Source organism: Malurus melanocephalus, unplaced genomic scaffold (assembly GCF_030028575.1).
Source record: "Malurus melanocephalus ecotype Western Australia unplaced genomic scaffold, MMel_1.1 scaffold_94, whole genome shotgun sequence".
Classification (NCBI taxonomy): Eukaryota; Metazoa; Chordata; class Aves; order Passeriformes; family Maluridae; genus Malurus; species Malurus melanocephalus.
Window position 1 is genome coordinate 1,593,706 of NW_026623326.1, and position 22,215 is coordinate 1,615,920.

The window sequence follows — 22,215 nt, forward strand, 5'->3', positions numbered from 1 at the left end:
AAGACTTATGAGGGGAATGAAGCACTTAAGAGTAAACTTAGCAGAGGAGGCTACACCATAACATACACTCTGTCCAGGTAGACAGAGCTGTGCTCTCAAAGTAGAGAAAAAAAGAAAGCCACTTTTTGTTTTAATATTTCATACTGCTGTGAACTTAATTTCAGTCTTTATGTGTTATAAAACATTAACGTTGCAACTACAGCCCACCTAAAAGGTGCTATATTTTGATTTAAATTTAAATTTTATGGTTAGTGCAGGTGGGAAACATGGTTCTGGCCACTCTTTTAAGTCTTGTAACAAAGCTTCTGTTAGGCTCAAGCTGCAGTTTGCTTTAACAAATGAACAGCAGATGTTCTTGATAAAGGAAAGTGGACATGATACATTGTTAAGCTCCTTCTGAGACTTTAAACACACTCAAACCATATCTCAAGAATAGTTTATCCCTTTTAAAAGTTTGCTTCTAAAACAGAGAATTCGCCTGGCAAGGTTAAACACGAAAATGTTAAATATTTGGAAACTTAGCTATGACCTTGCAAACAAAGMGAAAAACCTACCTTTTCTACAGAGCAGTGTAGAATCCACAGTTGTGTCATTAAAGCAAAAATGGAATACGGACTAAGAGCAAACATGCTCACTTCAAAGCATTACCTACTGTAMATATAAGAAAAAAGAATGGTCTTTCTGTAAACCTTGGGTGTGTTTTATTTTTCTRCTTTGCTCTCATCAATCCAAATGACATTTGATACTTTATAGTCCAAGCACCAAACACAAGATCCTTCTGCAGATGACACCCCACAAATTTTACTTTTGACTTTTGAAAAGTAGTTGTGCGTAAGCTGCTTCTTCTGTACCACACTATTCWACCTCTTTTTGCAGACTGCAAAGGTGTGATCACCACACACACTACCTCAAGTCTGTAGGGGAATCAGTTTTTATGATGCCCAGCAGGGAAGAATTTATGACCTATCCATGGAAGACATGGTCTGCTAACTGAAAAGCAGACAGCAGCTGCATGTAATTTCTTCCTCAATCTTCTACATTTAATTTTTTTTTTTTTTTTCAAATTCAGTGTCAAGAGTTCCCAGAGGAGCACAGAGTATTTGCTTTGTGCTCAGTCTCCAGAGTATAGCTGTTTGAAAAAAGCATTGCTTTGCATAACCTCAACAAACCCATTTGTCTTATACTTTTTTCTGAAGGACTCAAGTGGAATTTCAGAGTAGCACTGGGTGTCAAGCTGCCTTGAGTTTATCTAATTTCAAGTTCAAAAACCAGTCCCAATTTACGCAGCTCTTAAGAAAATGTTTAAGCCCTATTTATGTCTTTTGGAATTAATCATATGTACAGGTGCTTTTCCTAAATTAGAGTTTTATTTCATTTAGAGAATAAGTTTAACTACATTGCTTTTAACATAACATTGATATAGGAGTTTTCAGACAGACATAAAATAACCTGAAATATCACTCAGATGAAATACAGAACACTGCCAAGACGGACTTTACCCTGTAAAGTACAGAGGACATGAAGGGAACACACTGCATAGAGAAACACAACCTGTGGATCTGGGATGTCAATCACCAGCCAAACCAGGGGTGTMAATCTCTGTTACACTAATGGGGGCATTGGCACACAGCTGCTGCTSCCTCAGCCTGGCAGAGCTCTTCTCATGCAGCTTTCATAAATCATTTTACCAGCAGTAACATCTGCCTTTTTACTCTCCCCACACTGCAGCCAGCTGACATGTAGGCATGAAGTGTGTAACAAGAGTTTTATGCAAACCACCCACAGAGCTCACCTGGACCTTTTTTTCTGTAAGTACAAGTTTTCTGAACTTTATATGGGATTCTAGGTAGACTGTATCACTGTCCATCTTTAGATCTTTTTTGTATTTGTATTTAGTCATTGTCTGATTTTTACCATTTTTAAAAAGCCTTCTCTAGACTGCCAATTCAAAAACAGTTAGATACCATAAACCTTGGATAAAATCTAGGAGAAAGCTTAGGTTATTTCCTCCAATGCCATCCAGATACTGTCCTGGCATACAAAGATGACTGGGATGTCATCAGGTCAAAAGACTCTGCTGATATCACAAGCATGAAAAAGCACAGTCAAATGCCATAAATTATTTTCAAAACAACAATCCCTTCATAACTGTAATAGCTGGGGTTTGAATTGGCAGTCCCTTTTCAAAGATGACAATTCAYTCTGTTTCTTTCCTCTCACAAGAGAATGATCATAACTTATTGCAATAAAACTTGCAAAAATGATTGCTCCATTGCATATTATTTCTGGAAGACTGAAAGATTTTTTTTTTACTGACTGATGTAAAGTTTCTGTCTTAACAGAGCAAGAATTTATTTCATATGTCACTGAATAGCAGTGGCCCTATCTTCCTGTAGGAGCTATGCCACTGACCAAATGAGCTTCATACTTTCCTAGCTTGGGGATGCTGTTCTTAGGGATTCAATATCACTACATGCTMTCTATCAACAGATAAGGAATCTCCACAAATTTACATGAGTGTACACTGTATTCATGACCTGCTGTAGAAAATTAATGAAAAAAAAGCTTTCTTTCTGTGCCCAAAACACACAGCCACTGGAAAATACGTTTGGAGCTATGAAATTTGTAATTAAAGGCARCAATCCACTTCTGAAATGTAAGGTGGTAACAAACACCCTGTACTTTGAATGAACATGCCTATACTTTATCAGTTTCCAACCAGACAAGATTTATTTCCTGCACTTTAGGAGCCTGGCCRTGGCCACAGAAATGCTGAAACTGAATTTTGTTGCTGGGTTGCCTGCACAGTTGTCTGYCATTTAAAGGCTGTCTGCTGACAGWGACAAAGGYTGCTGGAAAGGCTCTGCTCTGGAGAGGCTATAAAAATTCTCCTCAGTTATGTACACTGCTTCTTGATAGGGCTGAGAAAGCCCTGGGCATGAAGTGTCATTTGTTATGAACTTCATTAAAAAGTGCAATTCGTGATGATGGAGAGATACACAACACAATGTTGGATTGTGAAGATATGAACATATTAGGCAGCCGAAACAATGGCATTTCTCATTACACCATTTATTCCACCATGTGCAACTTACTGCTATGCCTTAAATGATTACTGCACAAACATCAGCTGCTCATTAGCATAATTATCAGTGATTCTGTAATAATCTGTGAAATTGATAAGTTTTCCTAACTTCACACATAGACTTTTTAATAAAACCTTAGCAGAGATAACTCAGACAACACAATGTACGAATGGCTGTGTATAAAATAAAAATGAAACCAAGGCTGAGCAACAACAGTTTAAAAGGAAAAACCTTCAAAGCACTAACTGAAATACTAAGTATAAATTGCTGTAACCAGAAATTTCTAGTTCAACAGTTCAGGATAAATATTTATAGACATGCTGAGTTCAAGAGAAAGTTTGTGGGCTCACTTTTTCTTTCTAATGCTTTCTCTCAAAACTAAAATTGCTGTGATCTTGGTAAGAGAAACACACATGTGCACTCAAAAGTAGCTGTTTAGGTTGAGGAAAAAGTGCTTACTCTGCGTATGCTTTCTATAGAGCTCCAGTTAACTGCAGGCCTGGCATTCCTACTGAGAGTCRTGAACAAATCCTACATCCTGTTTTCCATTAAACCTGTGGGTGTGCAAGAGCCTCCCAAGCAGACAAACCTTCTGYTCATTTGCATATCCCAACAAACCAGCTTTGAGTGAAGACTCTGAAGACCCAGTCCTGGCATTATGAAAGTGATGCTCTTAATCCAACAGCAGGCWCTTAGACAGCTGTGACATTTGCACCTATTGCACATCTCAACTTTCTCTTCCAAAATCAGAAGTTACGTGTCTCCCAAAAGGATAGGTTCATGTCTAGGATACTGGATGAGAATTGAACCTCTGGAAGACAGCCAACTCAGCTCTGAATCCAGGCATGTATCTCTGTATTTTTGTGTCATCTTGCACGACATAATAAATCTYGCCATGCCTCAGTACCCCACATAAATGTCAGGGGAGTAACAATGATTTTTCCCTCTGTTTTAGCAAGAAAGGCCACCAGAGCAGGATCCAACTCTAGTCTGGCCTGTGAATATGTTAAATACTGTAAACAAACACTAGGACTCCAATATATCAATAGGATATCAATACCATTTGCCATAGTTCTTAAATCTGTATTTCCAAGATTTTATCGTAATTTTTCTTCCAGTGCCTTGGCTTTTAGCATAACTTTTTTTTTTCTGAAATATTGATATTTGCCTCCCTGAAGAGGCAAACTGTTGAGATATTCTTTTGTAAAGGAACACCAGAATGAATATAGACAAAAATAATCAAGCTTAAGTATATTGAACTCTTGTTCCAGAGAGTTCACAGAACAGAAAAAGTATTTATTCACTCTTTGCCAGAATGGGAGTGTGATATAAACGAGTTAAATTTCAGATATAAGTTAGATTTCATACTACCATGTGTGTGCAGGTGTTTTTACAAACCTTTTACAAAACAATGTGCATTGCATTAATATTCTAAGCTTTGCAAAAACAATTTACATTATACATGCACCGTCACTAGAGGCTTGTTTGTGTGTTATGTGACACACTGAAGGAATGGCAAACTCTCAAGCCACACAGTTATGATTTGACTCTACCGTGCAGCTGGAGGAAAATTACCATTCTCATTCAACGTGAGTTGAGAGAGCACAGAGCTGGATGAAGTAAGCTCAATATGCCATTGCCAAAAGGCAAATAATCATGAGAAGAATGATTTAATTTGTCAGTCTTTGCCTCTCCCTTTTCTTTGGGCTACATGTGCAGATTGCTGTCATCTTTAAATGAAAAGTTGCACTTRGAATGCTGTAAGACTTTTAATTATTGTTGCAGTAAGGTCAGCTGCTATATTTCGAACAAATAGTGTATTTCATAGAGTAACATTTACCATMTTATTTTGAAAATATGCAGAAAAGCAAGAAAAAAATCAGAGAAAGGTAAAATAACTTATTTTTTCATTTTGCTTCATGGGTCAGATGAAGTACAAAGGTCTCCATCTAAGCAATAAAAATAATGCAAAGCTGACTTTGAATTTGTACCAGTTTTAGGCACAGCATTTTCAGAAGGCTTTGTTCTGTCCGGCTACAGGTTTAGAACAATGCACTGATTTACAGAGAATAAAGCTATCTTCACCAATGGAAAGTCTACAATTTTATGTTTTTTGAAAGGAAAATTTCTAGGTTTTCCCTCTGTCTATTTCTGAAACTCCTCTGAAGAMGAAAAGTGTAAGAGCTTAAATAATCCCTAGAATCTCATTGCAACATATTCTCAATGTGGGACAGATAGCCTAGAGGCCAGGTCACTRACCTGAGAGTCAACAAAATTGATTTAATTTCTAACCTATAGCCTGATTGTTAGGTTTCCTAGAAGAATAAAATCAGCATATTTAGGCAGGTAATTCAAAGCCCTTGAACTGGACTAGTCACCCCAGGGAACACCAGTCAGTGGAATGCCTCTATTTTCTGACTCAAACCAGTGCTCCAACCAGTGAGAGCAACAGGAGTAAAGGGGGAGTGTAGTGAACAGTGCAGTCTCCCTCAAGCACTAGCCCAACACATCAACATCTCTCCTCTTCCAATTTCCCCAACATAAGAGAAGAACACAGAGATGTGTATTCATGTGGGAYGCTGAATTATCAACTGGGATGACTTTTGGCTTAAGAATCATGAKGAAGGCAGCTTTGTCCCCAGACACTGAGCACTGAACTCTAAGAAGCTTGAGTAGAATAATGAATGCTGTTTCAGGTCCYTGCTGGAGATTCAGTAACCTCCATGAACAAGATAATGTCTTACAGACTGAACATTAAAAAATGAACTGGAAACCTATAGAACAATCTGGCCTTGCCTACTTTTGCTCCTGAGTGTATCCTCTTTTGGGATCGTGATCCTGGTTTGTTGTCTGCCATGTCTGGGGGCACCAGAGGACCCTGCCAGAGCACATGGCAATGCCTGCAGGGTGCAGAGCCTGGGGACTGTGGCCAGCTGGGGATGGCACAACCCATGCACGGCTCCCCCTGAGCTCCTGGCTCATGCTCCTTTGGGGAGCAGCCAGCCCTTGCTGCTCCCTGTCAGACAGATGGGTTTCCCCCCTTCATGAATGGGTTGAATTCACAGCAATGTAATTTTCTGTTCAGCATGCACTTAGATACTGGGGAGTCCAAATTTTACATGGAAAAATATTATGTTGTCTGGTTTTGCCCAGTAGGTTTCCAAACTTCGTACTATATCCACGAGTGAACAGAGCCAARTAACATGTCAAAAGCAGAAATTTTTAGCTTTGGAGTCTAGGTGCTAGAGTGAGTGCAGATTGAGCAAAACCACAATGAGCAATGTTCTGTTTTGATTATAAACCTCCTCCACATGTGGTCTTCTGCAAAGATTCTGAATGCATCATGCTGTCTACTAATGACTGATCTCTTTTCCCACAGGAGCAAAGCAGAATTATATCAAGAAGTGTGACCTGGCGTCATTTGGTGCAAACTGTCAAGGACACATTTACAGACAGTCAAAAGCATCCTTTGCTATTTTATGTGGGGCTCTCTTTGCTACATRTGGCACTGAACCCTTCCCTGACCTTCCTGGTTTCTTCAGCCAGATGCAGGCAAGGGGCTTGAAGTTCAAACCTTGTTTGTGATGGCACAAAGCAAATAYATTACTAGTTAGCCAAATGTACGTCTGGTGATAAACACTCCATCCTACCTTTAGGGTGAGCTAGAAAAATAAAATTTAAAGCTTTCCAGTTAGAGACATATTTCTGGAAGAAAAAAAAATCAACCAAAATATTTTCCCCCCCTTTTTATACCTCTCACACCACTGCAGGCCATTTCAGCACAAGAAAAAGGAAGTCAACTACCCTGAGTTCTGTTACAGTTACTAGATATTTTTTAACTTTTAAACCTGATATGACTGTGATAAGAGTCAAATGCACAATTCCCAAAAAAATCAAGCTTAAAACATCATAATGCTAAGTTGCAGTCATGTCTCATGTACCACTAAGAAKGTTTATTTAAATAAGAAAGCACAATGCTACATGATGAGTTTAATTGCCAGGGGAATTAACCACAACAAAGACTTATGCACTGACCCAGAGGAGCAAGGGAGACTAGTCTGGAAAAGATGATGATATTTTTCAAATTAAAAGCAGAGCTGAAGAACTTAATAMGACATTGTTGAAATTTGAGAGATTCATGATTAACCATCATGGGACAGAAAACCCAAGAAGAATTATTATGACTGGTTCTACTCTGTCCTACACAGATTCAATCTCTGGGCTTATTTTTGTTCAGCTATTTAGGATATGCTGATTAGCTGTTTTTCTCTTTGGAAACAGCTAGATTTTCTTCTATTCATTTTTCAGATAGTTGTATATTACAACCCTAAACAGTGGGCCTTATGATTACTCATGAAATTTAGTCCATCATTATTTCTGTAAAAAACTGAACCTCTTTTACACCACAATATGAGTATTTTATATCTCCTTTTCCTCAGCAAATTTGTCAGTACATAATTTAGGATGTTTTTGGATAAATTCTATGGATAAATTCTTAAATAGACACTCTTTTCCTCTTTAGCTGACACTAAGCCATGCCTTACAATAAAACATTACAATAGTGGGTGATCACAAAAAAGATACCTACCATTAACTTTCAGAGTCACCAGTTTGTTGGCTCCCTCACAGCAAAMTGGGGGCAGGCAGATGCAATTAAATTACACAGATTTTTTTTTACTGTCAGCTTTGTCATGTGATTTTAATTGCTTCCACCTCAAAATCTAAAGTAATTAGAAACACATTAAACAAAGAAAGAAAGAAAGTGGTRACAAAGAGCAGCACAAATATGTGGCTTCAGCTAAACAATGCTGTTTTGAGTAGGTACTAAACAAAATAATACAAGATTCTCTTTAATTCCATATGTACATTAGTTGCAGATTTTTTTTTTAAAAAAAACTTCTATTATGATTACCATCACAGTTATTAGATTGTTTTTGATATTCCTTTAATTACAGCAGTTCCTACCCCAACAACCAAAAATAGGCAGCCAATCTTTCTGGCACTGCATGAAGCAGAACTCCTGACCCTSTTTGAAGATAAGCAATTAAGGTGGGAAAGGAGACAAAGCAAATAGAATAATATGAGAGGGGCAAACAGCAGATTTCTTCCAAAGTTTGGAGGTGGGTGTGTCACTGAACATAGGCTCAATTATACAAAATAAACCACCCCTGAGAAAGACAACTCAAAATAGGGATACTGTATATTCAGAGTTCCCCAGTCACGGCCTCTTTCCTGCATAGAAATTTTGCCTGGGTGGAATCTGAGGATATTCAGCATTGTCTAGGATTTCTGAACATCTGGCAGATTGAAAAAAAAAAAAAAAAACCTGCTAAAGGTCTGACCAAACTTTGCTGCCAAACATCCAGAAATATTGGCTGTTGCCTCAGCGCATGCACAGATCAGTTGCTCAGGACAGAGTGTATTAAGTCCAGCACTTTGGAGCATCATCACATGCTCTGCACACAGACTACACAAGAAATGCTTAAATACTTCTACCAGAAAAATCCTGAATAGAATTATGATGGCCACAGGTGACAGGGAGACAGGTATGAAAGGAATTTATGAGAGACAGAAGTGGAGCTCATGGGCCACCCATCCTGTCTAAAACCTAGAAATTTCTTGAGCAACAAACTTGAACACCAACAGTCTTTTTCTAAAGGATGTACCATTTGCACGGCAGGAAAAATGGGTGTCAACTCATGGGTGCTTGTGTGAGTTCATGAAAGGAAGTGTGTTTGAATAATTCTGGGTGTGGATGACACTGTGTGGGGAAATAATTTTGACTGAATCCTACCTTACCACTTCCCAGCAGAGCAACCACTTCCACTCTGGCCTTGTGTAAAGCTGACAGTGTTTCTATATGCCAATATAGGGTTATACARTAAAATAAACCCAAATAAAATATTGCATGCATTACTTGTGAAAGCATGTATGTGGTAACTGGGAGGTCAATTAYACCAAGGAAGAAGACAGGGCAATAGAAGATCCAAGCAGAAACAGTTCACAGTCACCCAATTTGTGTTTATGGGGTTTTTGTTTTTGTTTTTTTTTTTTTTTTAATTTCAGCTTTCTGAAATGAATCTCAGTGTCTGTCTGATACAAAATGCCTCAGTAACTTCTTCATGCACCATGTTTTTCCCAAGAATGCTCCAGTGGTACACGAAAATGAAGATTAAATAAAATCTCCAGTCAAGTCAAGAACTTTTTCAATTCTTTTCCCCTCAAAACATGCCTCAGTGTTTCATAYCAGGTTTCTGGGAGTATCATAGATCACCAAGAGTCCTCTCAAAGCACTCTCTTCCATCAGAGAACTGTCTCCCATGAAAACATGGGTCTTTCCTGAATTTCTTCCTTATATGGCTCAGGACAGGCAGCCCTCCAGAAAATGCAGATCCAAAGCCACTGGCAGCTTCATGCAATTAGCTGCCCAGTACATTTTGTAACAGCAAACATCTCATGCCAGCAGCAAAGGATGCTGTGCCATGTCATCATCCTCTGTCATTACATGGCTCCTCTCAGATCCTGCCATCTGAAATCCAGGCATGTGATGTAATTAWGGCATATTTCTGGAGTGCCTGCTGACTGAGGCTTGGAAATGGCACACACTTGAGTCCAAATCTAAGGGAAGATACCAAAGATCTTGCCATGCATAGCTTGTGCTACCCAAGTAAAAAATGTCACAGTAAAACAAATAGGCTAAAAATTAGTTTTTCCATTAGCAGGCAGTTGAAAGAATTTATAAGTGCYGTGRGAGTGTTTGTCTTTAACACATTYTTCATTCTTTCCTATTCTTTACCTCTCGACACAGTGCAGGAATAAATTTCCTCTTATCCCAAAATAGGTGGCAGAATCACTGCTGATCWCCCCAATGCCTCTTGTTTTTCACTGCCTGATCCCAACAGGCCTGTTGCTCCATACAGAAACTCTGCAACCACCAGCAGCAAAAGCAACTCAAATTGATGCTTATCACTGGGCTTTACTGATTCCAACAGATGCTACATCAGGGTGGTAGAAGGACAACCAGAAAGCACATTAAAAGGGGCAAGAYTTGGCATTGACCTGGCTTGCCTGAAAATTTACCATCCAGCTCCCTTTCCTGGAGGGTGATGGAAGGGAAAGGGCAGAACAGTAACCACTCAGTGGGCACCAAACTGACTCTAAGTACCCCAACACCTACTCAAATCATGAATTACATGAAATCTAGCTCCCTGGAATTAAAATATCAAACCAGAATTAGTAATTTGGTATCTTGGTTCTGGCAGTGAACCATATGATGGCTCACACGAAGCAGAAAAACCACTCATACTGCACTGTTGCCAACTATGCAAAGCTTTGTCCAAGGAGGAAAATTCATTCCTGACCCCTAGGCAATGGGTCTGTGGTCTGTAAGACATTTGGCTATTTCTCTTAAGCAGSGTTGCAGCACAAGTATTTTTTTAGGCTCATAATTTAATGAACATCAATATTGCCCTCAAAAATTATACATGTGCAAACAAGGCAGGTTAAGTGTTTGCTGCAATCAAATGCACAAGTTAACATCCAGTGTTCAATATGACAGAGAAAGAAAGAAGTAGCTTAAAACAAAGCCTGGTAATATTTTGGCCTGCTCTCCTTTTCCAGGAGTGTTTTAAAGGTTCTGACACATGAGCTAAAATGCCTTAACACAAGGCACRAGATTACTACCTTTAGCTGTTCACCTCACACATTATATGCAATTGAAGAACAGCACATAAATCAAGTCCTAACAAGTTGAGAACACACAACACAATGTCACAATTATCTAAAAATCACCTCAGCAATTTATTGACAAACAACTGAGATGTCCATCCAGCAGATGTTTGGGGAGTATCTAGTGAAGGTAACCTTGCCTTTGCCTTGTTTCCACTCTGTGCTCCAAGCCAAAATCATGTTCATACTCTTGAAAGATGATTTCACTTTTCTATGCTGAGGAGCCATTGGAAAACTGAGATCTGCATTCAGAAATAACTTCCTGAAATTTTAGTAAGAAAATCAGGCTGGTAGTTGAAGGAACAGGAAAATTTTAAAAATGCTGTTAAAGGAAGCACCAGTTCCTTTCTACCTCAAATTTCTTACATTTAGATGCTATTTCTCAATTTCTGCACTCTCTTCGATTCTCAATGGCTATATCACACAACTTATCTAATAATACCGTTGGAAAGAAAACCAACAAGTTTAATTCTGGGGCCCTCTCTTCCTTGTTCACTTAATGAGAATACAGGATCATCACAATATCAGATTTATATCCTGTCTTGGATTCTAAAAGTGTTTGTTCTTTCTGATAAGATCAATTCCACTGAAAAGAAACTCTTTGAAGAAAAGCTCCTGTCTAGCCATTTTAAAAACTTTTTATTTTTCTTTAGCCTGAGTCTGGTTTAATATTTATACTGYAACAACATATCATAACATCTGTAGCCATTTTCCAGGATAGAAAAACCTAAGTATGTTGAGTAGCTTCTATTATTAAATCTTAATAAATGGTTTTTGTTAAGATAGTCTTTCTGAACAGGTCAACTGTGCTTCTGAACCTCTGAAACATTAAAGTGGMAGCAGAAGCAACATTGCATTAACCAGCTGAAGATGGAGCCAGATGATAAAAGCTCTGTAGTGTGCTGCAGCTGTTAAACCACAGTACCTTTCAAACTGGACTGTTMCCCTTCACTTTGTCCATGCTACTCGACTAAAAGCACAAACAAAATACTAATGCTGTCACCCCCATTTTAAGGATGGAAAATTAAAGGTTTTGGCCGTGCTCATATACTAAACTGCCAGAAGAGATACTTAAGATTTTTCATCAAGTAAGTCTAACTTCAATCAAAGTTTTGTTCCTTCAAGGAAATTAAACTCGACAGGTTAATTACTATTGAATTTGTGTATTTTCTTCCAAGCTACTAAAAAAAAAAACAAACCCAGACTACCTTCCCAGTCTTCAAAGGCTTTAAAAAGGGGATAGGTATCCCTGAAAAATTAACACTTTAAAACCAGATATAAAAACAATGCAAAGCAGTGATGGCACTCTAGCTTGTAGGTCATTATATTTTACAGTTGTTTCCATTGGACTTAATAATAAAAACTCTGCAGGGTGCAATAAAAACTGGATATATCCCACTTGAGCTTTTAATTAGGAAACATGAGAACTATAAAACCAAATCTTAGCACATGCTTCAACTTTGATTTCACTCAACTGCTATTGCAGTGCAGTCTGAAAGAACGAGCTGGAATTAGAACAGCGTTGTACACAGGTGCCACATGGAGAAAGTAGAAACACAGTGCCATTTTCCTACTGTGTTTGCAACAAGGTGAAATAATGAGGGGAAGAGAAAAAAAGATACAAAGAGTAAGAACAGAGGAGCTCATTGGGACTAGCCAATGTCATACACACAAAGGGTTTCTGACTGGTGCCTTAAAATCACATAAAAGTAAGCAAATAAAAAAATTGGCATAAAAACTGGGTTTTGGTTCAAACACTTTCATTGAAATTTGCTTTCTATGAAAAATGCCAACTTTTCTTGAAAAAGTCATATCTAAAAACTACTTCTGAGTTTTGCTTTCACACTTCTAAATTATTATACTCCAAAACCTGCTTTCCTACACAGTTCCTGTTGAAAAATCCCATTTCCTGGCCTGCTCTTAYATAAACAAATAAGGTAAATATCAGATGCCYTCTACCGGCCCTGTGTTTAAGTTAGAGTTTCAGAAGTTATGAATTTCCCAAATTCCTTCTAGCCCTTGCTTTTGTTACAGTGGAGTTGCAGTTTCCTGYCCCCGTCAGATGAGTCCCACCACTTCAAAGATTAAAAGTGGGGTCAGCTTGGTGGTGCAGCTGTCAGCGTGTAATCAGAGCGTGACAGGAACCAAAGGAAGCTGAAAGGATTGGGAGGGAAAGCTAGCAGCTCCAGGAAAAAGAACTGGGTTAAGGGAGGAGAGGGAAAGGAAGATAGACAGAACACGGACAAGTACATACCAAGATTGACAGGAGAGAAATACAGATGCCAGGAAGCACAATTCAATATCCCAAACACAAGGGGAAGGGGAGGCTTTTAAACCCTTTATGTTAACTAGTTTTCCTGAACAAATCACTGTTTCCTCTGAAAATGCTCTTTTTTCTTTCAGTTTAGGAACATGTATTGCAGGTCATGCAGATACAAAGCTGTCACAACACTTGTTACAGATTCCTACCTTGACTGCTAGGAAAGACACCAGACCCCTGCAGCAGGGTTGGATTTGTCTCACACATTAAGCTTCACGAACAGGCAGATATTTGGGATGCAGTAGGAGARTAAGTAGAATTGCAGTAGGAGAACATGCTGACTAGAGACAGCCCTTGAAGCAGGTTTTCACTGATAATAACCTCAGTTCCTGGCATGCTCAATGAAGTTATACTTCACAATTCTCAGGTTTTGCAACACTCTACAGATTTGCAATGCTTCTGCCTGCCCAGGAGGGTGAACTCTGATATACTCTTCTTGAGTAAAGTCCTGTATTGCAGAGGCAACTTCACCACCTTTGCAGCCCAATGGTCAGCTTCAGGAAAGGGCAAAACCCTGCAGAGAAGCCCTCCATTGTCTGTTTCTTACCTTCCCCTCAAATCTCGCAGTGGCTCCCAGCTGCACTCGGATATTCCGAGGAGGAAGAGTAAATGCTGGTGCTTCGGTGGGGACAGGAGGGCTGAGTGTCAGGGAGGTTTTGGAGACTCGAGTAGATGTCACCAGTTTCACATCCCCCATGATGTGGACTGCAAAAGAGAAACAAGTGGTAATATAGAAGTTAGGTTGTTTAATTACTTTTATGACAGAACCAGCTAAGAATCAGACTAGGGCAGAGGTTCTTCATGTGTGCTGTATAAACAGCAGGATCTTCAGCCTAAGGTGACAGGTGCTGTTTTCTGAGAGGGGACTGAGATCCAGGAATGGTGCCTGTGCCCACCGTGGTGGGCAGGGTCACAGACTTGAGGTGAACTCAGTTTGAACTCTCAAGTCACAGGCCAGAGCCTTAACCAAAAAGTCATCCTTTACAACTGCATTAAAAGGTAATAASTTATTTCAGGAGGACATTTTCATAACATGACTTTGATTTTCCTGGCCTGGAATACAACAAAATCAATAAGTCTCAAAAGCGAGCCAGTGTTAAACAAGTACTTATGAAATAAAGAGGCCTCTGTTTGCACTGGATTTAAGTTGCAAGCGGGAATGTGGAAAATCTGATTTTTCATACCAAGCTTGCAAGATCTTAAGAAATATCTGGATATCTCCCTGCAAAGTACAGCTAGTACAGAACAAATGCTTTTGCAGAAATTCAGTCTTTATTGCAAAGCATTCTTACAGTACACAGACTAGTAAAATAGCATGGAAACCAAATTGCATAATGCTACAAGAATGGCATTTTAGACAYCTATTTATGGGTATCTGCTTCAGAAGAAATTCTTCTGCTGTACAATTCATATTTACCAAGAAAAACCAAAAATTATTGTATTTTTTAAAAGCAAAATGTCATGTTTTCCAGGAAAAAAAGTAGTAGCTGATGCCAGTACTAATTCCCTAGATTGTCTATATAAATCAGAAGCCCCACTGTAAAATGCCTATTTAATAGACAAGTTTAACAAAGAAGCACCTGGCTTGACCACTARTACGTCATGTTGAACAAATGAAAAACACTGGACTTCCAGTCTTAAKCCTCTGGCATAAACCCCCAATCTGTGATATACTACGTATTTATTCATCTGATTCTGATAAAAATTGCAATTAACAATATGTGAGTAAACAGTGAAACTTCAATTTGAACAAGTGACAAATCAATTAAGCGAAGGCCACATTATTCCTGATTGCATGACGGATATTTTTTCTAGAACAGGCTGCAGTTATTTAGGGAGCAGGGAAACAAAATTAATTCATTTCCAAATGGGACTTACACTCCAGTGTCACACGTATGCACCTGAAACCCCAGCCTGAGAACACAGTTTTCCACAGAACATACCTGACATGCTCCATAAACAAACAGAAATACCTTCTCTACATTTATCCAAAACAGTTTAAGAGGGCAGCTCCTCTCACAGAAGATATTAGTCTAAAACATAGATATTTCATCTGAGTTTTTTCTCCCTCACAGCCAACAGAGAGAAAGAGGGACCTCCAGAGGGTGTTTGGCTCCACAGAGCTTTCTGCTTCACAGTATGCACTTCAAGATATCAGATAAATTATGCACACAGATTTTCAAATAATGCTTGTAATCTCTTTCCTCATTCATAAGAATGCAGATGATGTGGACTTCTTATTACTTCTGGCATAGTGCTCCGTTAGCATTTCTGTATATTGACATCAAAAATGCAAGAAAATCCTCTAGTGTTTCTAGMATTTGAATTGCTGAGATCAACACAGAAATGGAATAAAGATTATTTCAGTAATTATGATGTAAAGCTTCAAACTGAGAAATTCTGCCTTCATTTACACAAGAGTTAATCCTGCAGTGAATGTCTGTATTGGCATGCAGTAACTTGTGAGCACAGCCTAAGTCTGCCTCTCCAGTAAAAGCAACTCCACACCAAAGAATTATCTTTGTACTTTGAAGAACGATGTAAAATCATAATATAGTTTAAATAAGGAAGAAACAGATTGCATTCCAAAGACACAAGATAGAATCAAAGCCTTGCTTCTCTTCTAACAAAYATACTTAATACCTGAAGGGACAAAYAATGACAGTCTCTCACRGCTRTAGYCAYTACAATAAACAACRATTTCCCTGAAAAAGAGAAAGAATKATTTGCTAATYAATTGTTCTTTCATAAAGGACAAGACTCCAAATTCAGCTCTCCACTCAGCTAAAACCACAATTTACCCCAGTGGACTTCCAATCAACTACACATCTGTCAACTGTTGCATACTGAGTCCATATTTGCCAGCATATATGTAAAATTTATTCTTTTTTACAAATGAAGATCAAACTTTTCAAATAATCASTCTTCAGTATTTCTTCCTGCATGTCCTTCTCCCCTGCTAAGATACAGCTTTCCACAGACTATAARTGCCAATTTCTGCAATGTCTCTCTAGCTTTGAAACTCTTAACTAACGAATCAGCCCACCACTACAAACCTGCCATAAAATTTTCAGATCACCAATCTGAAATGAAATCACCAACAATCATGTGCAAGGTATAATGTAGATGGTATGAAAACCTCTTGTCAGAAGGCACTATAATGCAATATAAACTAAATTGTAGTGAAGCTGAAATACAAACCATAAAAGGCCAGTAACAAAACATCTTCCCCACACATCTGTATCAACTTTGCTGAGTGTTTACAAGACCAAAACAACACCAGAGAAAGCATATGCCACCTAAATGTTGTTTTAAAAATAATGTTGTAAGGGTAGTAAAATTGAAAACAAAACTAAACCCAACAGCCAACATCCAGAAYCCAACTCAAAYGATGTTCACCCATGCAAATAAAACTCCACTTTGGTCAGTGCCATTGCAAAGGCTGAAAAGAGCAAGAGAGAAAACTGCAGATTTTTTTTTCTAAATAAAGTGTCTAAACAGGATTGTATTTACAAATTAAATATTTGCTCAAWTCAGCACAAGCAGTTTTCTAGCAACATAAGCCTCTAATCATCCGCATTTAGCAGTCTGACTTTAATTAACTATGGATGCTTCTAGTAAATAATTAGGAAGTATCCTTTTACAGCTTAGAGGATGTTTAACAATTCTGTTCCTAAACAAATAACTAATTCCATGTTGTGCAGTCTGGTGTTACTAGGGAACTACCACATCCAAGTATTTTAAAGAAATAAAGTTCCAGAGAACAAATCTTGTTCAAGTTCACAATTTGATAGACAGGAAGAAAGTACACAYTTTAAAGCTATGAAATGTACCTGATTTTTCCTCTTTTATTTAAGCAACTCTACAGAATGAGAATATCCCTAAAGTATTTTTCTTAGGTATTTCAAGCTTGCTGCTGAATAAGATTTCAAGGATGCTACATGAACTCCTAACATTTCATCTCACATGCTGTGCACACCTAGACTGTGACCTTTAAACAAAACCAACTGTAACAGAAGTTGCAATACAAACATTGCRGCATTAAACATACAAGAAAACCACCACGCAAATGTTGGCCTGTGGAGTAGTGATGTGGTTAGACAGCATTTCTAATCTGGACTTTTTTTTTTTTAATTCTTAATCCTCTCTAAAAAGCACATAAATCCTTACAAATTCTCACAGTGTGCCYTCTAATCTTTCTAATACCAAGGCAGACTAATGTGTTTCAAGCATTTTCTACTGGGAACAAATCTCTGTCACTCAATACTCTGCTCCCAAAAATAAACCCRAAAAAGCAAACACTAAGAAATTCACCTCATAGCTTTTTTTCTCCTCCACTTATTTTATAAAAGTAAATACTTACCATCAGCTTCCTACATAACCATTTAATTAYACCAATTTCCTTTCACCAAGTCCTTCCTCTGAGGCAGGAGAAAAATGAGTTGCAGAGAGTGCATGTGTGTGTGTGTGTGTGTATGAGAGAGCAAGCTCAGGCAAGTGAGAGGAAACCAGAGCTGCCAGCGGAAAAACCTTTATTTGACTTACTGATATTGCAACTCTACACTAAGCAGCACATTTTCACTTGKTCCAGCTATTCTGTTATTTTAGTCAGACTGGATTCAACAACCCCTGAACCGTCCCTAAAATCTGAATATAACCTTTTGAGCGCTTTAAAAATACGAGCTAAAGGACAGACAGCCCTGGGGTTGGAGCATTTGTCTGCTGTTTGGGAGTCCTGGTTGAATTCCCTGCTCCATAATGGGCTGCCTACATGACCTCAGGCGAGTCACTAAGCCTCTCTTTTGCCGTGGCTCCCCATTTGTAAAGTGGGGATTATTGTACTTCCTTACCACAAAGAAGTGCTGTGAGGATAACTGTATTAGAGGGTGGGAGCCAGGCTACACAGTAAAGGACCACATAAATAGAACAACGAGCAAAAGGCACAAAATTACCATAAACTTMCAGGAAGCTGGATCTCATTATACCTTTCTTTTTTTTATATAAATCAGTTGTGGGGGGAGGGGTGTTTTTAAAAAGCACACGTTTTAAAACACTGGGTACAATTTATTCCTCTACACAGATCACTGAACTCAGACTTTCGCCAGGGACTAAATGCTATCCATTATGCTTCAAAATCCTCAGTATTCAAATGAAGTTATTTTTCTATTCTAAACCTGCTTGGGTTTCCCCTTCTCACACATTTTATTTCCTTTCCTACAGCTCCTTTCTTTACCACAGGACTCAAGAACAAACGGGGTTACCATTCTTCTGTACAAACCTATAACTTAACACATTCWCCCCTGAACAACAGACATGAATTTTTGCAGCCATATGACCAGTGATTATCTTTTCAGTCCCTCCCTACAAGTCCATACAAGGAAGTACCCTGCCCTCTGTCAGCTACTGGTACTCAAAAAATAGCATGTACGAAGAACAATAAACCATGAAGGATCAGCAAAGGTGATAAATTTGTGTGTCATTTTAGCAGAGGGGAAGAGGTTGGAAGCTGGAAAAAGAAGCRAGGGACTTGTAACACCACCAATCATGGCCATGCTGCTCTGGGCAGCTTCTCCTTCAAACACATTAATTGTAATGGATATTTGGCTCTGCTGAAAAACAGGAGCAAGATTATGATGCTACAAATAGGACTAATTTGAATTGGGAGTGATACTAATAGGAGTGAAATAAATATTTTTCTTTTTTGAGGGGATAATAGGATACTGCTCATAAATGATGCTTTTCGTGCTATTCAGATCTTGTGCCTGTGCTCTGCTATCTGTAGGCCTTTCTAAGCACTGTGGTCAAGCAGAACCTGAATGTGTCCTGACACTGCAGGATCAAGAGAGATTTCTTATCAGTCCTGACTTGGGGCTTCTTCTTCTGTTGTCTCATTAAAGTATTTCTTGTTCTCTACAAACCCGGTTTCTAGAAAAGCCAGCTTATCAAAAAAAAACAACCAAATTTGAGACGTTTTCAACCCAAACTACTAAATGTCCTATCCTTTTCCCAGTAAAATTTGATAGCTACTATTAGACTCAGCAGTAAGAACAGGATCGGATGCCAAAGCTTCATGCACAAATCCATGATCCAAAAGTTTTTGCAAGCTAAAGTTTTGGCAAATGTGTGTAAAATCCTTGGATATGTTCCCTCAATATGCTTTTGCGTAACTGACCCACACAAAATAGGAATTATAGATCAACTTGCAATTTGTGCTAAAGCTTAGACTCAGTAAAGTGACAGCAGAAGACTCCAAACTAAGTCACAATTTGATTTGTGATCAATAATCAGATCACARATTTTCCAAGAGGCAAGAAAGTTCTTCAAATTCCATCATTTTAGTGCCTTGAATTTCACATTCAGAGCACCAACCATGAGGCTTTGCATTAGCAGGAATCTTGCCTGTACACAGAAAAAGGAAAAAACAGGTTCAAACTGTTCCAGGTACTCATTTTAACAAAATACTGTTGCAGCCCCTATGTGAAACAATAAAGTTCTCCAGTATGCTTCAAAGATTGAAATACTGTCAAACTCTCATCAAACTCTCATGTAGCTGCATGGGAGATTCTTACAGGGTTTGAGCTATGAAATATGGAAGGAGCTTTCTGAAATGAAGAAAGGTAATTTTTTTTTTTGTAGCAATGCATGGTATCTTCCAGACTTCATAACTAATACGAAGATGGTAAGTCTCTAAAAGAGACTTATTACTGCTTGCATGATACAGAACTTTATTATTTTTAGTAGAGAGAGATAATCTATTWGTCTAATCAATAAACTTTTTGCTTTTATTATGTTTGCATGACTAATGCAGAATGAAGTTTAAACTGAAATGGTTTCCATGGTACATACACATAGATGGGTGAGGAATTTCATCCTGATCTTTTGTAAAATAATAACTCAAGATGACGACCTACATTTATTTAAAGCCAGCTTTATTAAAGAACAGTCAAAACCTTTATTTATGTAAATCCTGTAAGAAAACAAACAAATGAAAAATCACCCACGTTCTTTTAAAGGAAAATCATTCTCTCCATATGTGTCTGTGCTACCTAGGAAAAATGTATTAGCAATGATGACTTTCTTCCAATTATAAACATCCTCTAATTTTCCTCAATTTCTCAGTACTTTTTAGGGTAGTTAACAAACTAGGCCCACTGGATCTGTACAAATATCTAACTTCACTTACTCTCAGTATCCACGTGGCTGCAATGGAATGYCTTACATGAGCCCTGATATGTGACCTTGAACAATTGCAACTTAAAGGTTTATTGACAAGTTAAAGCAGCTGCAAAGCGTATTTCAGCTACAAGGAAGGGTCCAGAAACATAAAGAAAAGTGAGAAATAGATGTGTACCTTTGATAACATAGAATCATCTTGATTATAAACAGATATGCTACATTATTCAATTATTCCATRGCCACTGAGCATTAAAATGTAAGACAGAACACACCCATTACAAAGCAGCTGAACATGTCTTCAAAGAATYCAGTGACATTTGAAGACTCAGGTTTAATTTGAAACATCAGATTAAGAAGCAGTAAATCAAGAGAGACCACAAGAAACAGCTTCTTTGCAGCCATTATCTTAGAAGAAATATGAGTAACTAAATGTGACATACATAGGGCAGGTTCAGTACAGCATCCATGGCTAAGAAATATTTTACGGCAGCAAATTGAAGCCAGAGGGAAATCCAGATGGCAAATGGGATGCAAGTTGGGCTTGTTCTTGCCRATTCCAAAGGGGCTTCCTATAGAAGAACACTAGGGAGAGTAATTCAATCKGACTTCAAAACCTCCTATAGATCTAGTTTATAAGCARCWTTWWAAAAGARAAAATAAAAGAAAATAAATAGGCAAGATCTACAGAAAGGTTCTCAGTGTACCAAGCAGTAGGTCACCGGCAATAAAAATCTACTGCTTTTCCCTTAAAGGATCATTTCTAGTACTCAATATATACCAAAATCCAAACACTTTTGAGAAGGTTTGGATTAAAATTCTCAATATGAATGTCATCTTGACAGCTGGTCTCATAAAGGATCAAACTTCTAGTAACACCTTTCACAGTCCTTAAAGAGTCCTTAAAGAAGGATTTTTCAGGATATGCAGGGATGCACTTAGAGTATCTGAAGAGAGATTGCACCAGACCTCATYTTACCAATAAACACTCATGTTTAATTTGTGCCATGTATCTTGCTTGACAAGTACAGAATAACTGTTACAAGTTGGTGTTTATGATAGAAACATGCACGTGACAAAGACCATCCAAAATTCAGGGAGACTTYAGGATATGACCTYGATCAGTGAACARCAGRACCTASAYTAGTAGCCTATTTCTGCAAGGAAAYAGGAAGGAAAATAATTTTCYCAGTACTGTGCTGCCTTTCAGGACATACACTGATGCAGTCAGCAGGGAAAGCAGTAGGAAAATATTTCTTTCAGGTCATCTTCTCACAGCAAGTGAGAATTTCCACTGTTTCTCCACAACTCACCTCTAAATGTCACCAGAGACTGAACACCACAGAATACCTGAGCATCAGCTGGGAACCCTAGATGAGAATGTATTTAAGAGGACTTGGGTGAAACATTTGGAAGAGAGCCTTTTGAAACCATCCTGAAATGCAACTTGCAATTCTAGAATACTTTTCAGTGTCCGTGGATTTGAAGCTTGTCAGTATAAGCTGGTAACAGCGTGAAGGTTCAAGTATACAAGACAAATTTGCAACTGCAGCTCTGGCTTCAGACCTTAATACTCAATATAAGCGAGCCMAACAATGCTTTGCTAGCATTTAAAYAATACCTTCCATTCAAGCCTCTTGTAATTTATCTATATTGTAAATAAGAAGTAATTTATCTACCTTGTCTCTTTCAGTTTTGAGGAAGAAGAATGATTCAGTGCTTCTATTAGTTAGTCTAGGATTATAGGGCTGGGAGACAGTAAGAGAAAATGTAAAAACAAGATCTCAAAGAACCAAGAGCTGAATAAAAAGGATTCAACTTTTAAAAAGAAAGGAAAACCTTACTTCCTGTTTATTTGGGAAGGTACTTCCTTCTAGCTGAGTGCAGGTTTCGGCAAGGCTTCTAGCA

The 22,215-nt window shown here is 38.3% G+C and overlaps 1 protein-coding gene across 1 annotated transcript in view; it reads right to left on the reverse strand.

Moving 5' to 3' along the window:
- Positions 1-22,215, reverse strand: part of MYLK (myosin light chain kinase) — a 190,639-nt gene that overhangs the window by 123,182 nt on the left and 45,242 nt on the right. The window contains exon 2 of the mRNA XM_057368573.1: positions 13,682-13,839. Within this exon, the coding sequence (XP_057224556.1) occupies positions 13,682-13,839 (158 nt within the window). The remainder of the gene's footprint in view (positions 1-13,681; positions 13,840-22,215) is intronic.